At 34.4% G+C, this 25,882-nt stretch overlaps 1 protein-coding gene across 1 annotated transcript; it reads right to left on the reverse strand.

The window, feature by feature from the left end:
• Positions 1-25,882, reverse strand: LOC134853264 (uncharacterized). Its single transcript, XM_063869238.1, has 4 exons — positions 25,550-25,882; positions 24,867-25,059; positions 20,816-21,109; positions 1-852 (listed from the first exon to the last, which is right to left on the reverse strand). Exons 1-4 carry the CDS (start codon positions 25,757-25,759, stop codon positions 554-556), a joined length of 996 nt encoding a protein of 331 aa, XP_063725308.1. The 5' UTR covers positions 25,760-25,882; the 3' UTR covers positions 1-553.

Raw genomic sequence — 25,882 nt, forward strand, 5'->3', positions numbered from 1 at the left:
AGATAGTTCATACAATAGCACAAGCTTTGCTTGTGTAATAACAAATTTGAAAGCACCCAGAGTTTGCTTTGATGATCATCGCCATCCCTTTTAAGCTAACCAATTGAAAGCAGAATGACAGTCTGCGCTCCAAAGGAAATACGATTCTAGAAAGCATCCAGAAATTGTCACGTGTCTATTTTAATACTCAATAACTGCAACCAGTCTGAAGGGTTTTTACAAGGTTAAGGAAGATCAATTATGCTCCACAAAAAATCACAAAAGAAAACAAGATTTAGATATTCAAACCAAATGAAACTTCAGCTCACCATATCACAAAATTAAGCTCACAGTAGCAAAACACGCCGCAGATGGGGGGGGGGAGTGGGGGTGAAGTCCATTTTGCCACTTATAATGTTAAAAAAACTGAAAAATTTGCGAATATATTAGCTCATCCTTGGAACGGTCGAAAAAAAGTGAAAAAATTGAGCATATATAAGCTCATCGTTAATGCGGTCAAGTTTTTATTTGAATCTGGTGTTTGTGCTCAGGGAGATGATATGTTTTGAATATTCTAAGTAGTTGCCATTCCAGTGCGATCATACATGTTGAGTGGGATGTAGGTCAGTCTTAAATCCTGATTCGTTTTCGGATCTTTGACCGAAAAGGGTTGAATAATACCGCAGCCTCCCCCTGCCATTATGTAGGACCGTTGGGGTTCCAGAATTGGGTCTCCTTGTATGTGTCCCTGCCAACCTCCACCGCGGAAAGTTAACCCGGCTGCGAACATGAAGGGAGTGTCCAACAGGTAGATGTCGTGCTTCCCAGGGGATGAGGTTTGATACGATTTGCAATTTCCTCCCTTCCCGAAAACTAAAACACATCTCAATTTCTTAACTGCCCCCCAAACAATAATGAGTTCATGCTCACTAACTAATTAGATTACACCCAGCCTACATTTTTTGATAAAAGCTTGAAGGGAACACGCAAAATAGCCTTTCTTTTTATTAATACTAATTTTAAGAATATTAAAGAAACTGCTTCCGCTTTTTTCCGCTTCCTCTTCTCTGCACGTTCAAAATATTGCAACTTATTGGCCTACTTGTGGCTAAATTGGTGCGTGATTGATCTTTTGTTATAATTAATATAGAGTGGCTAATTTAGGGTGGCTTTTGTGATACATAGAGTGGCTAATTTTTATTCAATCATCATTTCATTTAAATACGGCACCTTAAAGTTGATTTTTTCGCCCATGCAAACTTTCATTACAATATCACAATATTAAAATGGTTTCTCAAAAAAAAACATAGTTTATCAAATGGGTATTGAAAATAGTCAGTGTCTGAATAAAATTGGACAGATTAAAAATTAAGACAATCTATCAAAAAGGGATAAGACCAACAAACGAGTTCTTCAGCTCTTTACGAAGAACCGCTATTTGTACCCCTGATTGAATTTACAGGCTTTTTTGGCTGTTTTTTTTGGGCTGGGAAAGTTGCTTCGACCTCAAGCAGCGAGCACAGATCACGATGGACCTCAACATTTAATGTTTGACTGAAAGGTGGAATAAAAACCACTTTAACATTGCTCCCCTAATAGCGATTAAATGACTAAGCAACCAGTTGACAACAAAAAAAGTATGCAGCATGATTTGGACAAAAAGATTTACACCTGAAAATTAAAATGCGTTGATTTCAAAATATGTTATTTTCAGATGAAAAAGACGAAGACAAGACTTGCTCGTATTTTAAGCAGAAAATTATGGTGCTACATTACGAGGCCAATTCTAAGTAGATTCTGCAGTCTTGAGTGGTTTTCGCGTGCAGTTACGGATTTCGCAATAGCGCCAATCTAGTTAACAAATTATTTTCTATTTGCTTATGGGTTCCACAAAATGTTCCGGATTCCACAAATACTGTTGCCGATTCCGCAAATTCACTTCTTTTTGTAGCGCGGATAGTGTTTTTTAGCTATTTGTTTCTGGACAGCATAGAAGTTCAAAGAAAAGAAGCAAGGATTGCGGATTCCGCGACAAATGTGATTTTGGCTTGCTGCGGAATTCGCTCACAATTCACCCAAAATCCTAATTTAGCCTCGTAATGTCGGTATTCAAACAACACTAAAAGTTTCCCCGAAAATTTTCTCAGTTTCAGGAACTTCATGATGAATTTTGTTGATTTTTAGTTCAACTTCGAGCGAAAGAAGTAAATATATTACACTTGTAGTAGACATGTAACAGTGGTCTTAAAAACCACGCTAAGTCGTGTGAAAGCAGTTTTACTCCATTAAAACTAGTTTTTGAAACTGTTTATTGCCTTTTTGCAAAAACGTGGAACAAGACTGCTCGTATTAGTGCAATGCTCAAAGCCCTGAAAGTTCCAACTGCCCTGTAAATGTTCTCGAATAGTTTTTGGTAAAATTTTTATTGGCAAAACTATGAAATTTAGACTGAGAATATCAAATTTAAACTGAGATTATGAAGAGTATATAACTTTGAGTCGTGTGAAGTTAAAAAGACCACCTAGCGGCTCTTTTTCCTCTCCTCCACCTGCAAAATTTCACAAACAAAATTACTGTTCCCACTAACCAATTTTTGACATGTGGAATAATTAGGCCATGACAAACATATTTAGTCTCCATAATTAACCTTGTAAAACCACTCGATACACCCAAAAAATGATGCTCAGGGAAAAAGAGCATACTGAGATGCCTCAATTCAATTTGGAACAGTTTGGTAGTGCGAGTTAATTAGCCACGTGTTAAGTATAAAACGAGCAGTTTTGACAGACCCGTGTGAGGTTATTATAAGAGTGTGCAGATCTGGCTGGATCTGTGCAGATCGTGTCAGGACATTTGTGTCCCAGACATTTATAACCCGGCAAAAACAATCCAAAATGCTGAAAGTGTCCAAGACGTTTGGTTCCCAGACAAAATTGTCCCAAAACTGTTCGGGTTATTGCCACACTAGTTAATGACCGGATTATTTTGATAAGCTCTCAATAGGAAGGATTAAATCAATAAGGCCACGCAACTGAGCAATTAGACCAGAAATTACTTTGCGCAGCATATTAGAGACAAAATTAACTCAGGACCCCTGTGAGCCGGGCAAAGAGTGTCCCGTTGTAAAAAACCTCTTTAAGTTAAACCTGACAAAAACCTTTCCAAACTAGTTGCGGCCTACGACCCAAGTCAACTTTTGAGTTTCCTAAAAGGGTGCAGCAGCCACACCAAACTATAATTCGAAGTCAATTTATTTTTAAAAGTTGATTTTGCGAAGCCATAATTTTCAATAAATTTTTCTAAGTTGAACTTTTTCCAAGAAAATTTCAAAATTGAGCTAGACTCGTTTTGAAAACGGCAAATTGATCAATGTAATCAAGCTTTTTCCATCCTCTTCCTTTTTGGCTCAATCAATTCAACCCATTGCTCAGTTTACCCAATTTTAGGTTTTTTTTATTTCAAATTTGACTAAATTACAAAAATTTTTTGTCGGAACCGAGATAGAACTTCAGGACATTTGACCTTGAAACTTGTGACTTCATCGCTCGGCCAAATGCGCTTTTAAATTGATCAATTTAAGATCACAAGAACAAATCAAAGAAATTTCGCAAAACAGTTTCGAACTATTTTGTCTGGGACATAAAAGTCTGGTACAATTTTATTATTTCGGACTGTTTTGTCAAGGACACAAATGTCTATGCACCGTGAAGATCTAGAGATCGATTCCTCGAGGAAGCAAATGATTTTTTGTGTTGTTGGTTTGAATAAAAGAAACGCAAATTTAACCGCAGTCAATGCCAAAAATAACATATTCAAACTATTAACATCGAGGATATTGAGTTTTTTGTTGTGAAGATATGGTCCCTATCTTAAGAAAGTTTTGAAGTTAACATCTGCAGATAGGCTGTGAAGCAGAATGTGAAGAAAGAATTATCACCAAATGAGCGGCTGAGATGTTTTTCGTCGAACCATGAGTTTAGTATTCAATACATGCTTCCGTTAGACCGCAGTTGTCTAGTTTTAGTGCCTAGAATGAACAAACGCATATCACCTTCGGCGTAATAGGGTGACGTTTTCAGAGTGATGGCCTCAATTCCATAAAAAAAAGATGGAGTAGAATTAAAGAGAGGACACCCCCTTGAGGGACCCCCTTTTTTATGCGTTCTCCATCCTTCATTTGCACTTTTTGTTTTCACAACAAGTAAAGAGTCCTTGGAAACATCAAAGCAGTAGTTTTTTGGTGTTTTTGCAGAGTTTATTCAACAATCATTTTCAGCAGCTCATTGTGGTCTAGGTGTCGAATGGCGTCGTAAGCGCTTGAGCCACTATGAGTGTTTTTTTTGCGCGGACTTTTAAAACTTAAAACTTCTTCATTTTTATTGGTTGAACCTTTCAAAGTTGTTATAGTGAAGCATATTCGGTTTGATTCCAGAAAAATACAGTTGTTAAACTTTGTATGAAGAAGGCGCTCAATCAACAAAGACACAGGGAAAAAAGTGCAATTGTGCGTTTTATTTTTAGGAGAAACCCTTTCTCTTAAAGATAAATTAAAGAATCTTTTTTGAAAGAAACTGTGGCAATTTAACTTAGGTGGTTGGAGTCGATAGATGCAAATACTTCATATATGGTCGCTTTGCTTTTCGTGGAAAAATTCACGATCTTAGATATGACGACACAATCGTTTATCACTGTGGCGTCGTCCCAGAAACCTGGCAAAAGGTGTCCAAATGAAGAAATCCTTCTCTGTCCTGCCAGAGTACACTTCCTCGGTGTTACCAGTTGACTTTTTTAAATGTTATTTCTCCTATTAAATATGCGTCCAAGAGATCCGATAAATCAGTCGTAGACGCTTCCCGATCCTTAGATACTAAAGGTAAATCCGCTGTGATTTTATTTACTATTCTACTCATGAAGTTGAGTTTTTCCAATTTTTGAATCTTTCAAGTCTGAGGTTTTCTAGGGTCTTGCATAGTTATCTTTCAATGTCAACTTTCTTTTTGGGGATATTTTCGCTACACTTTTCCAATTTTTGTGCTTGTACAATTTCCGACTGTCTTTTAACCGTCCTTCCCCTCATATTTGAATCTATTACTTTTTCCGATAGGTAAGGTAGATATAAAATATTCTCTAATGACATTTCCTGAAAATCAAAATTAGAATTGGAAATGATTTGTGGGATTTCATAAGTTTTTGATAAATTTGATTTGGAAATGATTGATGATAAACATTTGATGAATTTGGATTGGAATTAGCACGAATTGATTCTTTTGGTGAAAAATTTTGGTCACTTTTGTTAAACAAAAATTGACTGTAAGGTTGTAGGTGATGATTTCCCCAAGTTTGGGATATTGTAGCCATACTGCTCTCTGATTGGCTGAATTTTGAGCATAAATTTGCATGAAATGAAGGACTCTTCTCTGATAGATCAGAATTTATGATATCCTGTGTGTCGCCCTCTTGGGGAATTTTGCAGAATCGACAGAATCTTTTTGATTCGACGAGGATATAATCTTCAATAAACATGCCCTCCTATGACTGAATTCCTAAAATCTGAAATTTATTTGATTTGATAAGTCTGATATCTTCATTTTTGAAGCCCTCCAACAGTTCCTTGAATTTTCTCTTCTGGATAATTCTGCAAGCTAAATAAAAGTTTCTGATGGAGTTAAAAACAAACTGTTTGTCGTACTTCGACGTTAATGAGGGGGGTAACTTCAAATCTTGAGACATATAATCGATCATACAAATTTCCTGTTCCGCAAAAGGTGAAATGGTATAATGAAAAGGCAGCATTCTCTCTGCGCATTTGGTTAGTCTCAATTGGTATGTTCGATTTCCCCTAATTTCGTTTCAGAAAGAAATGACTACTTTAAGATCAGTCAGGACAAGAAATTGGTTCACCACTGAATAGTTAAAAAAATCCACGGTATCATATTATTGCAGGCAGTTCGAGCTCGTGTGTTCAAGTCTCAGGTTCAATTTCCTGTTATAAGCCGGGTTCTAAGCCTTTGCAACTTGCACCGCATTTAAACTGTGAGTTTTTACACTAATTATAATGACCAATTTTAGCTACATCAGCTATCAATTGTAACAGTTTTTTAATTGCTAATTCCTGAGTTTTCTCCACACGATTTTGGTCTTGTTACTCAATTTCAGCGATGATGTGAACGTTTCAGTGGTCAATAATCCAGTTTTGAAACCATATAGTACAAGGTTGACTTATCGATGCAATTTGAAATAGCTGACTAAAAGCAAATTTTAGACCAGAGATGTAAGACAGAATCTAAAAACTCCAGTAGTTTGGGCAACTATAAAGTGTTCTCGAAAATTCTTTGACTTGGCGTCCATCGCTAATTTCACTGATTTATTTTTTTGCCGTTACAATTATCGGGGCTACGAAACGGTCACTGGTATGGTAAATATGTCTAACTTTACGTTATGACCTTCTTTTTGTCACATCTGAACTTTGGTTCCAACTTACTATTAGATATGGATCGTAACTTGCATGCTATTCCTTGATTGTTTATTAGTGGAGACATAAACAGTGTGTAATTTTCGATCTGCCCAGTCTAATAAAGATACCGTTAAGTTTCTTGACAAAAAACCCTCTTGTCTTCTCAGGATTGCTGAAACTAGTTGTGGTCATCTTCTGTTTCGACGACTGTGGCTACGGTGTTGGGTGGTTCCAGTTGCGTAGTTAAGATGCCAAGTTCTGGTTGCAAATCTAACCCTAAGAAACAACGTATTCATTTTTTCTGATTTCAAGAATTTCGTCTTCTTCTTTACTCAACCGTTCGAATTGATATCTATCAACTAAGTTCCGAATAAGGTTATGGGGTCTATGGTTATAATCCACGTACGATAAAAACTGTTAATCTTTCTTATAATCACAGGACTTTTTCCTAGGATCCTTGAGCAGTAGCAAGTCCGCTGTCTTTTTGCTGATGATACACTCCGAGTTCCCTGTGCCAATAGTCGCACTGAACAGAGTCCCTTTTGCTCTTAACCTCGTTTTGCCAGTTGCGGCGCTGATGATTTTCAGGCTATTTGCTGAATTGCCGAGATATGGCACTTCTTTGATTCTTAGTACTGAATACTGCGGTTTGAATCAATATAATTAGCGTTTTTTACTCCTCTTCATGGGATATGACATTGTCTTTTCGGAATTTGCTGATTGACAGTATTTTGCAAAATTTCCTGTTTTGCCACATAAAAAGCAGTTGATGTTGCGAGCTGAACATTTGTCACTACTTTCGGGTTTAAACTGGTTATCGCAGAATTACCACGGTTTTTGGCGACTTTGATTACCTATTTTGGTTTTGACTCGAATTGTTTCTTCGACTTCCTTTTCAATGGTTTTCTTCCATCCGCATTTTGCTGGTTGTCCTGGCAACCGAAGATTGAGCGCTTTGAGGCCTTTTTTTCACCTAGATGTGCGTTATACAATTGCATCCTTTCCACGACGTAGCTTTTCTCTCTTTTGATAAGTAACTCGCATGAAATTTACTGTTTTTAGGCTGGTGTGAGGATTATGCTAGAGAAATCTTTTTCCCTTTGTTGTCAAGGGCAAAAAAAGTGTAGCTTCACACAATTATCCGACTCATGGTATGATTTCTCCTTCTTTCGACGTTACTTTCTGTGACTTTTCGGATAGGTGCCGTGTCTCGTCCTGCTCTTTTATTTGCTTTTTGTGGTTTCTGTTGATTCTGGCATTGACGGTGGATTGTCGAAAACAGGATCATCCAGATCTGTCAATAGAACGTTTTGGTCACAACCCACTAGGTATTGCCTGAAAAAAATGACTTATCTTTAAATCCCACTAAAACAGAAGTTTTGCGGAGACTTTGGTCCAGAATACTGGAACGCCCAAAGAGTCTGTTCTATTAACAGAATGTAAGACTGCTGGCTGCGCCATGAGATATCCCTAAAGACACTAAAATAACTCAGTTAGAAACCTATCTATTGACAATATTAAATGGTTTTTAGATATGGATATCTGATTAGTTTGGAATTGGTTTTAGAATTAATGAGTTGTATCAGCGTAATCTCACTACGGAGACGAGAGAGTGTCGAGCTAAACCGTGAATAACTTACTCGCTTGACAATTAATGGTGTAAATTAAGAATAGTAACTCAGACTGCATTAGAATAACACCATGACTTTGGATACCGATACTACGCCGTATGACAGAAGAGAAGCCGGTTTAAGGAGGATGTCGAACGACCTATAATTATCAGTATGTGCGTTTGTGGTAAGGTGTTTTTGTAGTCAGAATTCGGTAGATTCACAAAATTAGTGCCAATCGCTTGTTTGAGAATTGATGAAAATTTTTTTGGGGGAGATTATTTTATCAGGGTCGCACGAGGCTATCATAGCTATTGCAACGTGATCAGACTCAATGGCGAGCTATCTGCTCCAGCTAGCATTCTATCCCAGGCTATCAACTATGAGGCTGGTTTCAGGCGCGCTCGAGCTATTTTTCGTAACATTGGTTGTGAGATTTTTCTTTGAAACAAGCAAAAAAAAACTTTCAATTCCGGAAGATGGTGTTGTTCCTCTTTGTAAATTTTGAGCTGTGACTATCACAGAGCTTGCTATGAGCCCTACTGTTTCCTGTAATTTTGAAATAATGAAACCTTCATACCAGAGGAGATAATTGATTGAGGCTTTAGGAGCAAAGATTTTTGAGGCTAGCTACACGGCTTGCGGCTTGTTCAACCAACATTGACGCTGATGCTAATTTTGATTTTGCTGACCAATTGTTCAAAAAGAGGCTCATTTGTTTTTTTTGTTTATGAGATTTTTTCTCAAAAGTTTCTGATTGGGTAAAACAAAGCAGTTCCACCTCCTTCGCCATTCACCACTGAGGAGATCGATTCTCAGCGACCACTCGAAGTCGAGAACTTTGCTTGATTCATTCAGCATTGTTTTTTGTATGAATGAAAGTTGATTTTAATTTTCAATCATATGATGAATAAAGTTGTTTAGTTTGGTTTGTTATGACCATTCGCTTGTAGTTGTAGGTCTCGAAATGGGATTTCTTAAAGCTTCTTTTGTAGTTGAGTTCTAAAAGGCAGATACTGGCTTTATTTTCCTCATATTAAATTGTGATCTCATATTTTGTTGAATCTCGAGTAGTTTTTTGTATTTCAGCTGCTTCAAACCAACGAGATAGCACCAGACCCTGAAGTGTCCCGGGATGACCGAAACTTCTTATCATACAATTCCCATATATGAGAAACTTCTTGTCATACATTTCCATACAATGCCATACGTACAGTAAATTGTAAGAAATCTCTATGATAAACATTTTTCCATAAACTAAAATTGTATGACAAGCATTTTTCCACACACTTGATGTATGGAATTGTATGACAAGCATTTTTGGTGTATGGAGGTCAACCCGGGGTCCTTGTTAAAACTTTGGTACAGAATTAGCATTTAGTCTTTCATGGGTTAGCTTAAATACCTCCAGGCATTAGGAGATATTGTAGACATATCCAGCCAATAGTGCAAGGTAGCTATATTGGGACCTTGCATTGTACTGTTTGGGCAAATACTGTTAACTTCATTTTTTGACTGCACGGGTTTACATAGGTAATCCATAAAACTTCAAAGTTACCGGTCAATTTCCGAAACCTCCGCAATTTGGTATAATTTTTAGACAAAATTTTCATGCCTAAATCACAAAACTTTTGGAAACATTTTACATCTGGACCAATTTTTATTTTGATTTAAAAAAATTATTCACACAGCTTGCATTTGTCTCTGTTACTGAAATAAAGCGGAAAAAATTGTGAGCAAAAAATCTTCGTTCCGTTTTAATAGAATTATCAAAAAAATTTTTGAATATCTTTGTGCGGTAAGGAGTAGTACTATGTCAGATATTGTTCAGTTTATATGTCAAGGATAATCAGAAAAGAATATCCGATGAAAAAACTGATGTACTGTACATAGACAACGTTAGGGAACATGCATTCTATCTACCTTTAACTGAAGCTATCCGACAATTGCAAAAAAAAAACTTTACATGAGCGTGGTTCCTTTTTATATTACGTTTTTGTCAAAAAATGATAAACTTGATGTGGACTTAAAACATCATTTCGGCAAAGATATACCGTTTTTTCTAAATTCTAAATTCTTATCTGTCATTTTAAACTTAACAGAAAAAAATTGCAAAAGGGGTCTGATTATTAGAACAACAGAGACAGTTTGACAGCAAAGGCCAACAAAAACCTTAATTGGTTTGCTTCACTGTTTAGTTTTATCCCATTAAGGTTGTACATCGTTTTTTATAAGTTTGTGCTGCGAACTGAGCTTTTAAATGCATGTTTTTCAGATCCAAACTAAAGTCGTCCGCCGCGCTGCGTCAGATAGAACTCATATATCAGAACTAAGAGCAGATTGTGTAACTTATCTATAACAAAATCGTTTTTTCTAAGATATTTTTGCAAAAGCGTTGAAGTTATCGATTGCGCGCTTAGTAAAAACGAATAGCTTAATAAAATATAATTTCTGATAACCACTTTGAAACTCTTACTCAACAGAAAAATATTGTCAGCTCGCAAATTTTGAAGTAAACACTAAAATTGTGAAAAAAAACACAGAATTTTGAGTACATCTCACCAAACTTTAGAAAATTTTTAAATAAACCGTGAACAAAAACAATCCCTTATTGTGAAAAGTCTCCTGTGGTAAATTTAGATATCAATTTATTTGATTCTAGTTTTCTTCAGATTGTTTGTTTAAGCTCAACATAAAAAACATTACAAGTTTTTTAGCTAACTAATGCCCAAACAAAACAATGCTGAACCAAATGTATTTTGAGAAGCTTCTGAAGTCTGATGTTAGTTTGTGATTTGTACTGTTTGTGGGATCCTGCAGTGTAGTTTTTGTTTTTGGGCAATAATCAATGACTAATCACAATTTTGCCATAGAACTAATTTTGGTTATTAATACTTTGCCATTCAAGAGAATATTTATCCCATCGTTATTAAGGCGTTTGGCTATTTATGAGAAAGTTTTGCTCACTGAACTGAAAAATTTAACTTCATTTGGTCACCCAATTGGTTTACAAAAGGACCACATGAATTTTCAAAGTTACCCATCAATTTCCACAACTTTCTCAATTTACTACTACTTTAAGAAAAAACGCTAATGCTGAATCACAAAGTAGTTGGAAAAACATCCTATCATGATCCTTTTTTTTATTTGTTTTTAGAACAATTTTCCACACAAAATGCGCATAACAATATCTGAGAAAAAAAGCAAAAAAAATTACCAAATACTGTTCATTTAGTTGAATTGGAATTTTGAATATTTTTCTCAAAAGTTTTTATTTTAGATTTATCTCTTCTTAATTATTCACGGTTTTACAGGCCATCAACGTCTTTTTCTTAAAGTCTTCAAACGCAAAAAATTTTTTTTAAATTCATCGTTCTTACAACCTCAAATGCGTTGATCTCAAGTCTTTTGAATGCCGCGTTTGTAGAGTAGGTGTAAAAAAATATTTTCTGGCTAGATCAAAGTTCAATAAGGTGTACCTTAAGATTTAGTACTATGTCGATTGTTGTTGATTTTATATAACAAAGTGATACTAAAAAATTTGCGATGAATATACTGTTGTACAGTACCTAGATAAAGGTTTACTATATGCGTCCTCTCTAACTTCAACTGAAGCTATCAGAAAATCACAAAATTCTTAACATGAGCTAAATATCTTTCCTAATGAAAATCAGTTCAATTTAATTGCATCAAAGTTAGATTTATAAAATTTTGAAGAAAAGAAATCTAACATGGTGCGGACTTATAATAATCATAACAAGTTCGTTTACAAGAAGGGAACAGACTTGATTATGGTTTAACTAAATCAAAACAAAATTTAAAAAATTCACTCTTGGAGGAACACCAAAAAAGCAAACAACAAAGAATACAATTATTTTCCAGTTACCAAAAAAACATTCCTTAAAATTTTTATCACAAAGGTTAAGATCTCGTATAAAATGCAGAAATGAATTTAGTTGACTATTTAGACAATCCAATACGCCCTCAATTTATTTTTTGTCTGACGCATAAAAATGAATAAATAAAGAATTAACCCAATATTTAAACTTTTTTTGTGGCTCGTCATTTTTTCTGTGTTTATTAACCTGAAATTACGCTTATTTTTTGAGAATGCGCAAGAATTTCTGGATCGGCAATTGTTTCATTCATTATTAAGTATGAGCGCTGCCTACTTTTATTTTAAGTCACTAACATCAATAAATATTATGTATGCAATTCCCTGATGTAACAGAAGCTAAACTTGTCTTATATTTTCCGAGGACTGTCTGTTTTTCGTAAATCGAAACAATTTCGAAGTATCAGCTTTTGTTATTGCTCAATTTTAACTGGTTTGGTTTTTTGGTTTTTGTAGCAGCTCCACATACTTTTACTGCATACTGATATATCGGTTTAATATAAATTTTGTAAAAAATTAGAAGTTGGTTTTAAGTAGACATTTGCCGCAAGTGGTATATAATGGACGCATTTCGAGATGTTGCTTTAAAAGTTTTTTGAATATGCAAAAAATAACAAAGCTTATCATCCAAAGAGAGGCCAAGATAATTGCTATAATTGGGTTGATCTTTTATGCTAATTTTTATTCAAATTTTTTATTTAAGGTTTTATCTTGGTTAGGAACTAATTTTTGTACAATCAGCCAAGTTTTCACGTTTTATAAGTTGTCTGCTTTTGCGTCTTTTTCCTTTTTAATAGAAATTAGGCTACAATGATTGGCATAAGGAGTTCTTTTTGAGATCACAAAAACCTTCGACAGATCATATGTTTGAAAAAGAATGGGCCGCAAAACTCACCCTTGTGAAATTCCATATTCAACTATCCACCGTGCTCTCTACTATTACATATGAAACTGGTCTTCAGATACGTTGATATCAACTTTTCCGTGTACCCTCTAATTCATAAGCTCTACATCTCTGTATAAAATTTCCATGGTCAACAGTGTCGAATGTTTTGGAAAAATCAAGCCTTTAACAAAACAGTGTATCTTTGTTGTTTAAAGAATGCGATGTTGTTTACCAGAAATAAAAGCAGACTGTGTAACTTATCTATAACAAATTCGGTTTCTTTTTAAAAGATATTTTTTGCAAAAGCGTTGAAGTTACCGTTTGCGCGCTTATTAAAAATGAATAGCCTGATAAAATATAATTTCTGATAACCACTTTGAAACTCTTACTCCACAGAAAAAAATTGTCAAATCGCAAATTTTGAAGTGAAAACTAAAATTGTGAAAAAAACACAGAAAAATGAGTACATCTCACCAATCATTTAAAAACATTTAAATAAACTTTTAACTAAAACAATCCCCGATTGTGAAAAGTCTCCTATGGTAAATTTAGATATCAAATTCTTTGATTCTACTTTTCTTCAGATTGTTTGTTTAACCTCAACAAAAAAACATTATAAGTTAACTCACTAATGCCGAAATAAAACAATGCTGAGCTAAATGTATTTTGAGAAGCTTCTGAAGTCAGATGCTAGTTTGTGAACTGTACTGTGTGTGGGATCCTGCAGCTCACTATTGCTGAAATAAAACAATGCTGAACTAAATGTATTTTGAGAAGCTTCTGAAGTCTGATGTTAGTTTGTGAACTGTACTGTGTGTGGGATCCTGCAATCAATGATTAATCAAAATTGTGCCAAAGGTCTAACTTTGGTTAATAAAATTTTTGCCATTCAAGAGAATAATTTTCCCATCGTTATAAAAGCGTTTGGCTATTTATGAGAAAGTTTTGCTCACTGAACTGAAAAACTTAACTTCATTTGATCACCCAATTGGTTAACAAAAGGACCATATGAATTTTCAAAGATGCCCATCAATTTCTACAACTTTCTCAATTTACTACAACTTTAAGAAAAACGCTAATGCTGAATCACAAAGTAGTTGAAAAAACATCCTATCATGATCCTAGATTTGGCATCATGATCCTTTAGATTTGATTTTAGAACAATTTTCCACACAAAATGCGCATCACAATATCAGAGAAAAAGGCAAAAAAAAATTACCAAAAACTGTTCATTTAGTTGAATTGGAATTTTGAATATATTTCTCAAAAGTTTTTAATTTAGATTTATTTCTTCTTAATTATTCACGGTTTTATAGGCCATCAAGTTCATTTTCTTAAAGTCTTCAAACTTCAAACGCAAAAAAAAAATTTAAATTCATTGTTCTTACAACTTCAAATGCGTTGATCCTAAGTCTTTAGAATACCGCATTTGAAAAGTAGGTGTAAAAAAGTTTTTTTCTGGCTGGATCAAAGTTAAATAAGGTGTACCTTAAGAATTAGTACTATGTCGATTGTTGTTGATTTTATATGTCAAAGCGATACTAAAAAATTTGCGATGAATATACTGTTGTACGGTACCTAGATAAGGGTTTGGTATATGCGTCCACATACTGATTAGTCCATGCGTCCACAGACTAGTACTGCAGACTGATTTATCGGTTAAATATAAATTATGTAAAAGATTAGCAGTTGTTTTTGTGTAGATATTTGCCGCAAGTGGTACATACTGGACGCATTTCGAGATGCTATTTTTAAATTTTTTTGAATATGCAACTTACAACATAGCGTAACATCCGAATAGAGGACAAAGTATTTTCTATAATTGGATTGATCTTTTATGTTAATTTTGATTTAAATTCTATATTTAAGGTTTTATCTTGGTTAGGGACTGATTTTTGTACAATCAGCCAAGTTTTCACGTTTTATAAGTTGTTTGCTTTTGCTTCTTCTTCCATTTTGTCTTTAGAAACTAGGCTACAATGATTGGCACAAGGAGTTCTTTTTGAGATCACAAAAACCTTCGACAGATCATATATTTGAAAAAGAATGGGCCGCAAAACTGACCCTTGTGAAATTCCATATTCAACTATACACCGTGCTCTCTGCTATTACATATCAAACTGATCTTCAGATACGTTGATATCAACTTTTCCGTGTTACCCTCTAATTCATAAGCTCTACATCTCTGTATGAATTTTCCATGGTCAACAGTGTCAAATATATTCGAAAAATCAAGCATTAAACAAGTCAGTGTATCTTTGTTGTTTAAAGAATGCTCTATACATTCAGTTAACTCAGTCATTGCTTCAACTGCGCCTCGCTTACTACAAAAACCAAACTGTTCGTCAGCTTTTCATACTTCTGCAAAAAATCAATTATTCATTTAATCATAATTTTTCAAAAATTTTTTGCCAGAGTTGGAATAAAACTTTTGGTCTATAGTTGTTTAACACTGTCTGTGGTCCACTTCTGCGAAGTAATTGATTTTATCCAGTTTTCAAGCAGCTGGGGAAATTGCTTTCAGAAAGTGACTTTTTAAATAGGGTTGAAAACCATTCGCAAATAACAGGATTCATTTTTCTAATATGAAGTTCGCTTTGTTCGTAGGTGTTTTGCTTTAAATGGCCTTAACTCCCTTGATTATGTTGCAGATCTCAGTCGCAATAGATGTTTTTTTATAGCGGCAGTGAAAACTTTTTTTTTGTTACAAGCTTTTTAAACAGGTTTGGGACCCAATCTTTCTCAATTTGAATTTTTTTTAATTTCTCGAGTGTTTTTGCCTGCCATTCTGTTAATTAGGAGATTTCAGTTGTCATCTAAGTTCAAATGCTCTCGTTTCATAGTCTCTTTTACGTTTTTAAATTTATCCCAGAACCAATATTTAGCTTTCATAAATTAAATTGTAAAGTTATAATCGTTTTCTAAACATTTGAATGATCGCGTGCTTTTTTAAATTGGTTCTTCATTGCTCTGGTTAAGGGTATTTGTGGAAAAAGTCATTCAAATTGAGTCATGATCCGATAAATTAGGGGTCTCTACAGTCGTTTCAGCATATATATTTGCAAAAATAAAATCAATCCAAGCCGATTTTGTTTCCATATCTCGGGTGGGCTTAATATCATTTCCAACTTTTAATTCAAACAATTTGAGAGTTTTTCTCAGATTGAACACTACGTTGTTTCTCTTCGTCCTGTTAAAGTTAAAAATACCGCTTAGTATATTCATTTTTTTGGTTGCTTTTTATTTAATTCTAAGTGCTCTGCAAGCAAATCAAGGAAATTTTCTGGTTTCATTTGTGCTGCTTTCTATAGTGTTGTAAGTATCAGATAGTTTTTTTTAGCGATTATGATTTCAACCGTCTGTAAGTAAACTTTATCCTTTTTCGTTCCCCTAAGCAAATTTGTCTCCCCTAAGCAAATAAGAAATTCTAGAAATAAGTGTGGCCCCTCCAATTTTTCTCCGCAATCTGTTAGTCAAAACTTTAGGGTGGTAATTTTCCAATGAAACTAGATCTGTCTCGGTGTTGTCGTTGAACCACGTCTCGTTGGCGTGTTCATGATGAACATACATAAGAACTCATCAAAATTTTGGTTAATTGATCTTAATTTCTGCAAAAAATGTTGTTAGATCTCATTTTTGATAGTGGTTTTGATTGTTGTTGCTTCAAGGTTTTGATTTTGCCAATTTATTGATTTTTTTTCTTTTTCTTTTCTTACTATCCTGTTATGTTTATTTAGATCAAAAGTCCTAACAAAAATGCATTGACAGGAAAAACATAAAACAAGCACGGTCGTTGAAATAAACGTATGTTAAGTGTCTGCTGTTCTGTTTATTTATTTGCCAAACAGAGACATCAAAGCCTTTAGCGAAGCAAAAAATCGCAATACCAAACTCTTGTACAGTAGGATCAAATATTATTTCCTGAGAACAAGGCTCATCAGAGAATTGTAAAGCTTTATTCCTAGAAGACACTTCTGAATTTTTTTCATAAGAGTCATTATTTGGAAACTCGTTCCGTTGTTGCATTAGTTTTTCCTTTATTCAGATAACCTGATATACTGATAACCTGGACTTCTTTCGAACTAAAGCTGAAATGGTTCAGCAGAAAAACGCAAGCCAGTCTTCAACTCTAGTTCCTTGTTTTTAGGTTCCTGCTTTACATCATTAAGGATAGGCGAAGCAGATAGTCGCACCACTTTTGATTTATTTACTCAATTTTCCGATGAGAGTTTTATTTAACCGATGAAAAACAAAGGACAAACTTTAAGCAGAGGACTTTTGTTTTCGCATGCTACTTTCTAACACGAGGAGAGCCATTAGATGCTTGAAATCGCATCCCTCAGCTCCACTGTTTATTTTCTGTATCCAAGTAATCTGCTTAAACGGATAAGAAATGGAAAGTTTTGATTTTTCCAAAGGTTTGATTGTGAAAAACAAACTAAATTTTCATTCGAAAACGCTGCCCGTTCCAAAATTATCCAGAAACGTCAAATCTAGCCTCGAAAGAAAAGTTTGTTTCCTTTTTTTTCAGTTTTAAATCTTTTGAAAATTCATTAGAAGAAGACAATTACGCCATGGCATTTTTGCCGTGAAGAAAATGTTCAAAAACAAATTAGAGACGCCAGCTCAATATTAGACGAACAAATTACAAAAAATTTTATGTGTCAAAAACAGTGTATGTTTGCTCTATGTATCTGAACATAAAAACTTTTGTTGATATAGAAACCAATTTATCAAAAGTTAGCGGTGTCAGTTTTTCCAGTTCACATTAGTGTGTTTTCACTTCCCCATTGCATGCTTCCTTTGATCCGGCGATAAACTTGCGTAGAGACGGTTGATACGTTCTCCATCTATTATTACTTCAGCAGGCTTTTTTAGTTAGTAACATGCTGCTTCTCCATTGATCTATTATCAATTTTTATCGGGTTTTTAGGTTTTTGAAATCGCTCCTTATTCCATAGTGGCTTTAATGTGAGTACCGGTCATCTTTATTGTAATTAACTGTTAGTACTTAGACCATAATTTCGACAAAGATGTTCTTTTCTTTCTAAATTCTAGTCTGTCATTTCAAAATTAACTGATAAAATTGCAAAAAAAGGTCGAATTATTGAAACAACAGAAACGGTTTGATAGCAAATGCCAACAAAATCCTTAATTACCTTGCTTCAATATTTACTTTTATCCCATAAATTGTGCAAAAATACTTTCTACAAACTGAGAACTGAGCCTTTGCTGCGAACTGAGCCTGTGCTAAGAACTGAGCGTTTAAATTCACGTTTTTCATAACCAAACTAAAATTCTTTGCCGCACTGCAAGTAAAAAAAAACTCAATTATCAGAACTGAGAACAGGTTTTGTAAATTATCTGTAACTAATCTTTCTGAAAAACGGATAGTTTTTGCAAAAGCATTGAGGTTACCGATAACGCTCCTCGTGAAAACAATTGCATGCATATTTTCCAAAACATGCACGCGTTTAAAGAATAGGTGTCAAAATAGTTGTTTCTGACCGGATCGAAGGTGAAGGAACTTGAGTACTCTGTCGATTATTGTTTCTTTTTTTTGTCAAGGATATACAAAAATCGATTTGCGATCAATTGATGTACTGTGGTATCGTATACAGGCACGGTTATATGAGTCATCTCTATCTTCAAATGACGCTATCAGGCATTTACGAAAATCTTTACACAAGTTTTATGTATTTTTCTGCTGAAAATTAGTCATACTTAAATGTATCGAGAACCGAATTTGTAGATCTTAACAAAAAATTGATAAATTTATTGTGGAGACCATCATTTTAGCAACAGATATGGTTTGACAAAAACTGCCCAATATATCCTTGATTGCTTTGCTTAACTGTTTTTTTATCCCATCAATTATGTCTGTATCAGTACCTTAGTATTGAAATGTTAGCTTTTGCAAATTTGTCGAAGATACAGATTGCGCTTTTTAAAAAATACTCATCTACAAAAAGTTGTCACCATCGCTCCAAACTTAAAGAGAAAAAATGTAGAAAAAATTTCTTCGATGAAGAGAATCCAGGACAGCCCAGTTTGTACACATAGAAATACAAGGCTTGAACTCGGTTTTCATGCTTGGTTTATATTCATTCATAATCATATTATTTACCTATATTGTTAAGAATGAAGTGTTCTAACAAAAGTAAAAACTTTTATGAGTGTTTTTGAGTCTAAGTTGATGATGATTTCATCAATTCTTAATGATTTCATTTCTTTCACCTTACGCAGAGCAGTATCATTGAAGCGACTAATCTGAAAAATAGAAAATACTGTTTAATACACTTTCTTGTAATGATGCAAAAACATTTAAGGTGTAATTGAGGTGTAATTTTCTTCTTCTTCTTCTTCTTCTTCTGTTGACAACTTTGCAGAATAAACCTTTGAGAGTAACCCTGATTTTGAAACAAAACGATGATAAATATATTGTCTTAACGTGTATCAACGATTGAAAAATGATTATGTTAACCTCTTTTACCAATTTGAGTTGAAGTTATCAATTTTTCTTGATTTTTAAAAACACGATTCAAGATTGCTTTTTTCTAAGCATTTTTAAACAAAAAATGATAATCGGCATTTTTTGACACTGTTTTACTGCATGTAATGTGTATTAGAAGAAAATAAAAACATATGCATTCTGCAAAAAAAATCCAGTATTTTCTACAAATTCTCATCCGGTATGCAAAGACTAAAAATTTCTACAACATTAAGGTTTTCTAACCTACAGATTCTTCCGCTAAAATCTCCAAAAAACTTACGTATTTTCCGTAATCTAGTTGCTACTGACTACTCTAGTTTCAAAGAAAAGAGAATTTGACCAAAAAAGTATTGGTTCTTCTCTACTTTATAAATGTTTTCCTTTTGTTAATTAATTCCAGTTGTTGTATCTTCCACAATTGATTCTATGTCTTGTAGAGTTTTCTTCAATCTTGACTCGCAAACTACTAAAACGCTTTCATCTGTTTTAAAATTGCTTCTGTGTTTTAGTTTTAGGAACCACAAACAACTTTTGAATATAGTTACGTCATAAATCAAATTACAAACTTGTATTTTGTAATTCAACCTCTTGCGTGTATTTTAAAAAATTATTTAATTTGAACCGATTTGAAATTTTTTTAAATTGAATATATTTTTTGATGAGTTTTTATCCATTTTTGAGCAAATTAAGCGAGCGAGTTGGTCCCATAATGTTCATATATTAGTTAAATTCCAATTTGAACTGTGAAAGCTTAGTTCTTTGTAAAGCCTTGCAATTTTTTTTACTGGTGCTGTCGAATATACTATTGTCGAATATACATAGTTTACTGTGGCTATCAAAACTGTTGAACTTCTAAGCTTAGTTCAGATCTTACGACCACGCCAGAAAATAAAAAACAAAACTTTTTGAAAAAAAAAGTTTATTATTCAAGTTTTTTTTATATAATGGTCGGAACATTCTATGCTCCCTGAACAGCAACCGGCTGTCCTTGTTTTTTATTCAATGTTGAGGTGTGAAAATTTAAATTTTTTTCAGAATAAATCCTTGAAATTTTTTTGTTTAATCTTTTTTGTTCAAGTTTTGCGGATATTTCCTGTCAAATATAACTAAAAAGTCGAATATATCTTTTTTTATTTTTTTTATAACGATCGGATCTTTCTTTTCTACCTGCACAGCAACCAGCTATCCTTGTTTTTAATATCTTTCTAAAGCGTCAAATGTACACGAATCAAATTTTAACTTAATATTTGATAAATTGGCAGTGCAAAAAAATTTGTCTCGAGGGCAGTTTAAGGGCAGTCGACTTTTTCAGGGCTTTGCCGTGATAAACGAGCAGTGTTGTTTTTGAAATAGCAATTTGACAAAACAGTTCTGAACGTTTCAACTGTTGCATCATTCAAACCATATTTTTATTGGTTGTTCAACGTTTTTATTATAGGATTGATAATAAAACGTCTTTGTCCGACAGTTATTGCAAAGTTAAGGAATATTTACTTACAGAGGTAAGTGAAATCATTTTCCACAAATGCTCCTGATAAAGTCGAATAGGAGACATCATCCACGCTAACTGCCAGGAAGCATTTGTCCACTAAAAGCCTCACTTTTTGAAAAGTCCTTGTTGACGACGCAATTGGTTGATCTGTAGAGTAGATACTGCCACCCCAGTGAGAATAAGTGGTATATGCAGATGCCAAGTTCATATACGTCTTGGTGGGGGCTCCATTTTGGCCCCAGTCACAAAATACTCGCAGCGGGTACCCGCGTACTTGAATTGTGTAGTCATTCGATGTGGCTAAAAAATAAATACTGGACTATTTCTGGATCATTTATATTGGGCAAAAACTTCGAGCAGGTCAATGACAACTGTATATAGCGGGCTGAGGTGCTCGACTCATGACTTGACCGAAACGGTCGAACGACGTTCGATTTTTGTCGCAAATTAAGACTGTCGAACAAAGGTTATAGTCGAGCAGTTCAAACAGGATCGAATCAAAGGCCAAATAGGGTCGGATCATGGGTAGAACAGGGTCGAATGGGGTCGAATCTTATGTCAAACGGGTCAAAACATTGGTTAAAAAGGGTTAAACCATTAGTCAAACGGGGTCAATCATGAATCATATAGAGTCGAATCATGAGCGGAATTGAAGAAAAATAAATTTTTTGACGTTTGTTTTTGTTTGCAAGACTGTAAACTGATGCAAAATTGCACAAAATCCAGCAGATATGTTTTTTCAAGGGGCTGTGTATAAAGTGCGGTGTTTTTTGATTCGATTGATTCATATCAAAGTGGATGTTTCAAATTCCTCGACCGAAAATATCTATAGCGTTTGAATTCACACAATTCTAAAGTTTCTCACAAGACTGCTATGTACACTACTTAGACGGATTGCAAGGGAATGACTCAAGACTGCTCAAACTAGGGCGAAGCCCTGACCATTTCAACTGCTCAGCATTGTAATCAATCATTAAGCTCCGAAAACATCTGTTATAAAAAGTTGATGAAGTTTCCAACAAATAATTGAAATTGTTTCGGAAAATTTTGATAATTTTCCCCTGTACACGCACTATCAAGTATATTGTGATATTCATAGCAAATAGTAATGCATTATTTACACCAAATACTATGCCGCATTGTTTTTGGAATCTTCAGGGCTTCGCTCAGGCATACGATCAGTTTTGTTGTTCCGAATTTCGTAACGAAACCAACGGAATGTTTGTGCTTGGGGTGTGTTTTTTTTTCAGACAACTTTCGACTTTTTAACTAGACATTTTTAACAAGATTTTTCAATATCATTCGAAAGGTTTTATTGTCTTGAGCCTAAATTTGAAAAGATATTTTACCTATGATCATTTTTCGTAAAGTTATGGTGGTTTAAAGATTGCCATTTTGGCCAGTTTGGGACAATTAACGCGCGATATATTTCTCGCTATTTACGCGTAAGCGGAGGTTTAATCAGTCTTAGAAATCGTTCTAAAATTGTTGAATGAAGTTTGTTGGCCATAAATGATAGCGTGTGGGGGGATGAATTTTGCAAAAAAGCACAAATTGAAAAACATCGTTGTTACTTTTAACTTTTTCGTATTTTTACTGCTCTATAAATCTTGAGAGGCAGTCGGAACATTCAGGGCCTTGCCCTGATACGAGCAGTCTTGTTCCGTTTCTAAACGACTTATAAGTGGGTTTTATAGCCCCTTACGCGTTAATAGCAAGAAATATTACACGCGCTCATTGTCAAAAGTTGGTCAATTTGGCAAAAGTTAAACAATACATTTCGAACTCCCTTAACATATTTGTCAAAAATGGCTGGTTAAAAATTAGAAATGGTCTCAAGAAACAATGAACTTTTTTTGATGAAAATTGTTTGACCATTAACTGTAATAGCAAGAAATATTACACGCGCTCATTGTCACACGTTGGTCAATTTGGTAAAAGTTAAACAATACATTTCGAACTCCCTTAACATATTTGTCAAAAATGGCTGGTTAAAAATTAGAAATGGTCTCAAGAAAGAATGAACTTGTTTTGATGAAAATTATTTAATCAGCCTATCTTTTATACTAATTATATCAGACTAACTTTCAATTTTTTTTATCAGCATGATTTATCAGCCCCACTGCTTTTGGATGAGATTTGATAGAAAAAAAATTTTACAGGAAATTAAAAATGATTGAGTATACAAGCATTCAGGAGAGTATTCGGGCCGGACAAAGACTCTTTGTTGAATGAAAAACTGCTTCAATTAATGACCTTTTTCCGAAAAAAAATGCGTAAATTTAAAATCAGACATTTGACTTAGATATATGGCTAGGATTATTCAGACTAATTTGGAAATTTAAACTTTTTTATGGATTTTATAATGCAGATTTCTAATGAATGTGCTATGCATTACCTTAAACGCTCTTCATTCAGCGTCAACTCCTGGAGATTTGTTCCATATCATGATTTCTCAAAATGATTGAGGTCTGAAATCAGCCTGTTAGGAAAATTCGTGATAAACAGTGGGCATTGTTTACCAGTTTTTCTTTACGCGTACCATTGTTGACAAGTTAATCAATCTTGCTCGTTTATAATGGTTTGATTTAAAAAAAAAATGTCCAATTTTTTTGTAATCGAATAAAAATTACAGTTTCGGTTTCAATAAAAGTGGCGGAACACATGTTCTTAGAATGTTTTTTTCTCCAATCAAATTTTATTATTTTTTAAATTGTCTTAACCTATATCCGTTTTTTTAATGTATCATCAGTGGCAATATAAACGATTATGGGCAGCCTATAAGAAGTAAATCAAAATTTAAGCTACAATGAGTAAAACGGCGACCGACCGATTTGCAAGGATTTATATTAACATGCCCCAGTAGAAGAATGCAGTCGTCTCGCCGGTTATTTCGACACTTGTTTACTGTAATTCGTCTATTCAAATAGCGTGCACTTTGCGGAAAGTTTGTAGAGGTGATATATATTATAAATTCAAAGATCATTTCAGGCTAATTTAATTTTCAACTGAATGAAAAAAGTATGAAAGCGTAAAGGTAAAATAATGAGCATTTTTAGAAATGGTATGAAAATTGTATGACGAGAATTTTTCCACACATTTGATGTATGGAATTGTATGATAAGCAGTTTCGGAGTATGGAGGTCAACCCGGGCTTATAATTTTGGCGAGAGTAAATGCTTCTATTCGAGCATGAGCTATAAGGCAATTTGTAACGAGAACACGACGAAAAAGCAGCTTTTTAAGGTGCAATAAGAAAAGTAGAAACAAGCCTCGATTCTCAAAAAAGCTGCTACAAAAAAAGTTAGGTTAGGAAAAAAGGTTCTTAATATTACACTCAGCTGACCCTAGTGAAAAAATTAAGGAAAAACTATCTGGTTTGACAATCACCGCTAGTCTAACAACTCTCATACAATTTACTTACAATTAGCAAATTGAATGAAAGTTTGATGAATAGTATTTTTGTTCCGAATTTCGAATAAAAAAATGAAAAAATCCTTGTACACAGGATGGTTTTTTTCCCTCCAGACAATATCAGACTTTAGCCGTTTTTGACGGAATTGTTATAATATCATCTGAAAACTCTTGATTTTCTGGGCTTAAACATTATATGATTTTGGCTAAGGTGACAAATTTTTGCAAAGTGTTTGAGATTGTTTTTTTTCTAAACGCTACTTTGAACACCTTCCCAAAGTTTCGATCTTGGAAAATCTGACATGTAAATCTTGTCAAGATCTTGGCAAGATAGCCATGTTTCATGGATAATCCAAAATCAGCAATAATCTTGGCAAGATTTACCAAGAACGAAACACTGGGTTAAATGACAGTCGGAACTTTCCCAACTTCGCGAATTTTAATAGCAGTATTGTTCCCTTTTGACATTAACACAAGTCCGTCGATGATTATAAAAACTCTTTTAACCAGTTGCTTTTGTTTTGTTCACCTTTTTAAGTTGTCTCTTGATTTTAAACTAGCTCAATGCGTTCAAACTTTTGTGCTTCTAATATAACAAAACAAACTCGTTAGAGCCTCTTTCTCTGCATATTAAAATCCATACGTGTTTGTCCCAGTCTATTGTGTTCTATCTGGCAGTCCGTGGTTTCCCCGTCAATGACCTCTTTGACCCAGTACCACCTCTCAGAAGAAGTGGAAGAGTAGGACGGGAAGTTAGTACAGTCCAGGTTGTTGATTGCCTCGGGCTCATAACCCACACCAAACTTACTATATCCTTTGCACAGTTTCGTCTCACTCTAAAGAATCAAAAATAAATTAGCCGTCTATGTGCCTTGGTCTGGAAATTCGCGCCGCTTCAACCTTGGTCGCGACAGCAAGTCCGAATCCAGCCCCAAAGTCGCGCCGATAGTTCGAGTCTCGAAAGTCCGGACATTCTTGAAAGTCTGTAAATAGTGTGTCCAGGTTTTCGCGACCCATGTCCAGACTTTTCGGACCAAATTTGGTAAACTAGACTTTGGCGACCCATGTCCAGGATGCGGTGCAACCCACAAAGTCTGGACTTGAGTCTGGGTCCTCCACCCGGGTAGTTACCAACGAAACAACAAATATAATTGAACCTCAAAAAAAACTACAAAAAAAAACAATTAAGTTTTAGTGAGGTAACTCTTAAGGGGAACGTTGGATAAAAAGTTCAATATAAATTAAAATTTAATTGCGATTAATTTACAGTTTGTCACTTGAAAACAAAATTAAGTTGAAAAAAGTTTAACGGAAGAAAATACATACGCAATAGTTGACAGCCTCGCAAGCTTGAACTCCTATACAATACACAACGCATGAGTCTATATCATATGCGTAGTACGCAAATACAGGCTCCGCGTCGTATGCTTTCAAACATGGACACTCTTCCCGAAAGAGGGAGAGATCAAGTTGGGTCGACGCATCAGTAGCTGTGGAAAACACAAAAGAGAGCAAAAAATAAAGCGCTAAATGCATTTTGTCGCTTTAAACCAATTCAATTCGGGCGTCAATCTGAAGGAAAAGCTTTAATTCGTTCAAATCAAATGATATTTTTCTGCATATCTGTAAGCTCTCATATAAAATAAATTCATCAAAAAA

The sequence above is a fragment of the Symsagittifera roscoffensis genome, chromosome 8, assembly GCF_963678635.1.
Source record: "Symsagittifera roscoffensis chromosome 8, txSymRosc1.1, whole genome shotgun sequence".
Taxonomy (NCBI): Eukaryota; Metazoa; Xenacoelomorpha; order Acoela; family Convolutidae; genus Symsagittifera; species Symsagittifera roscoffensis.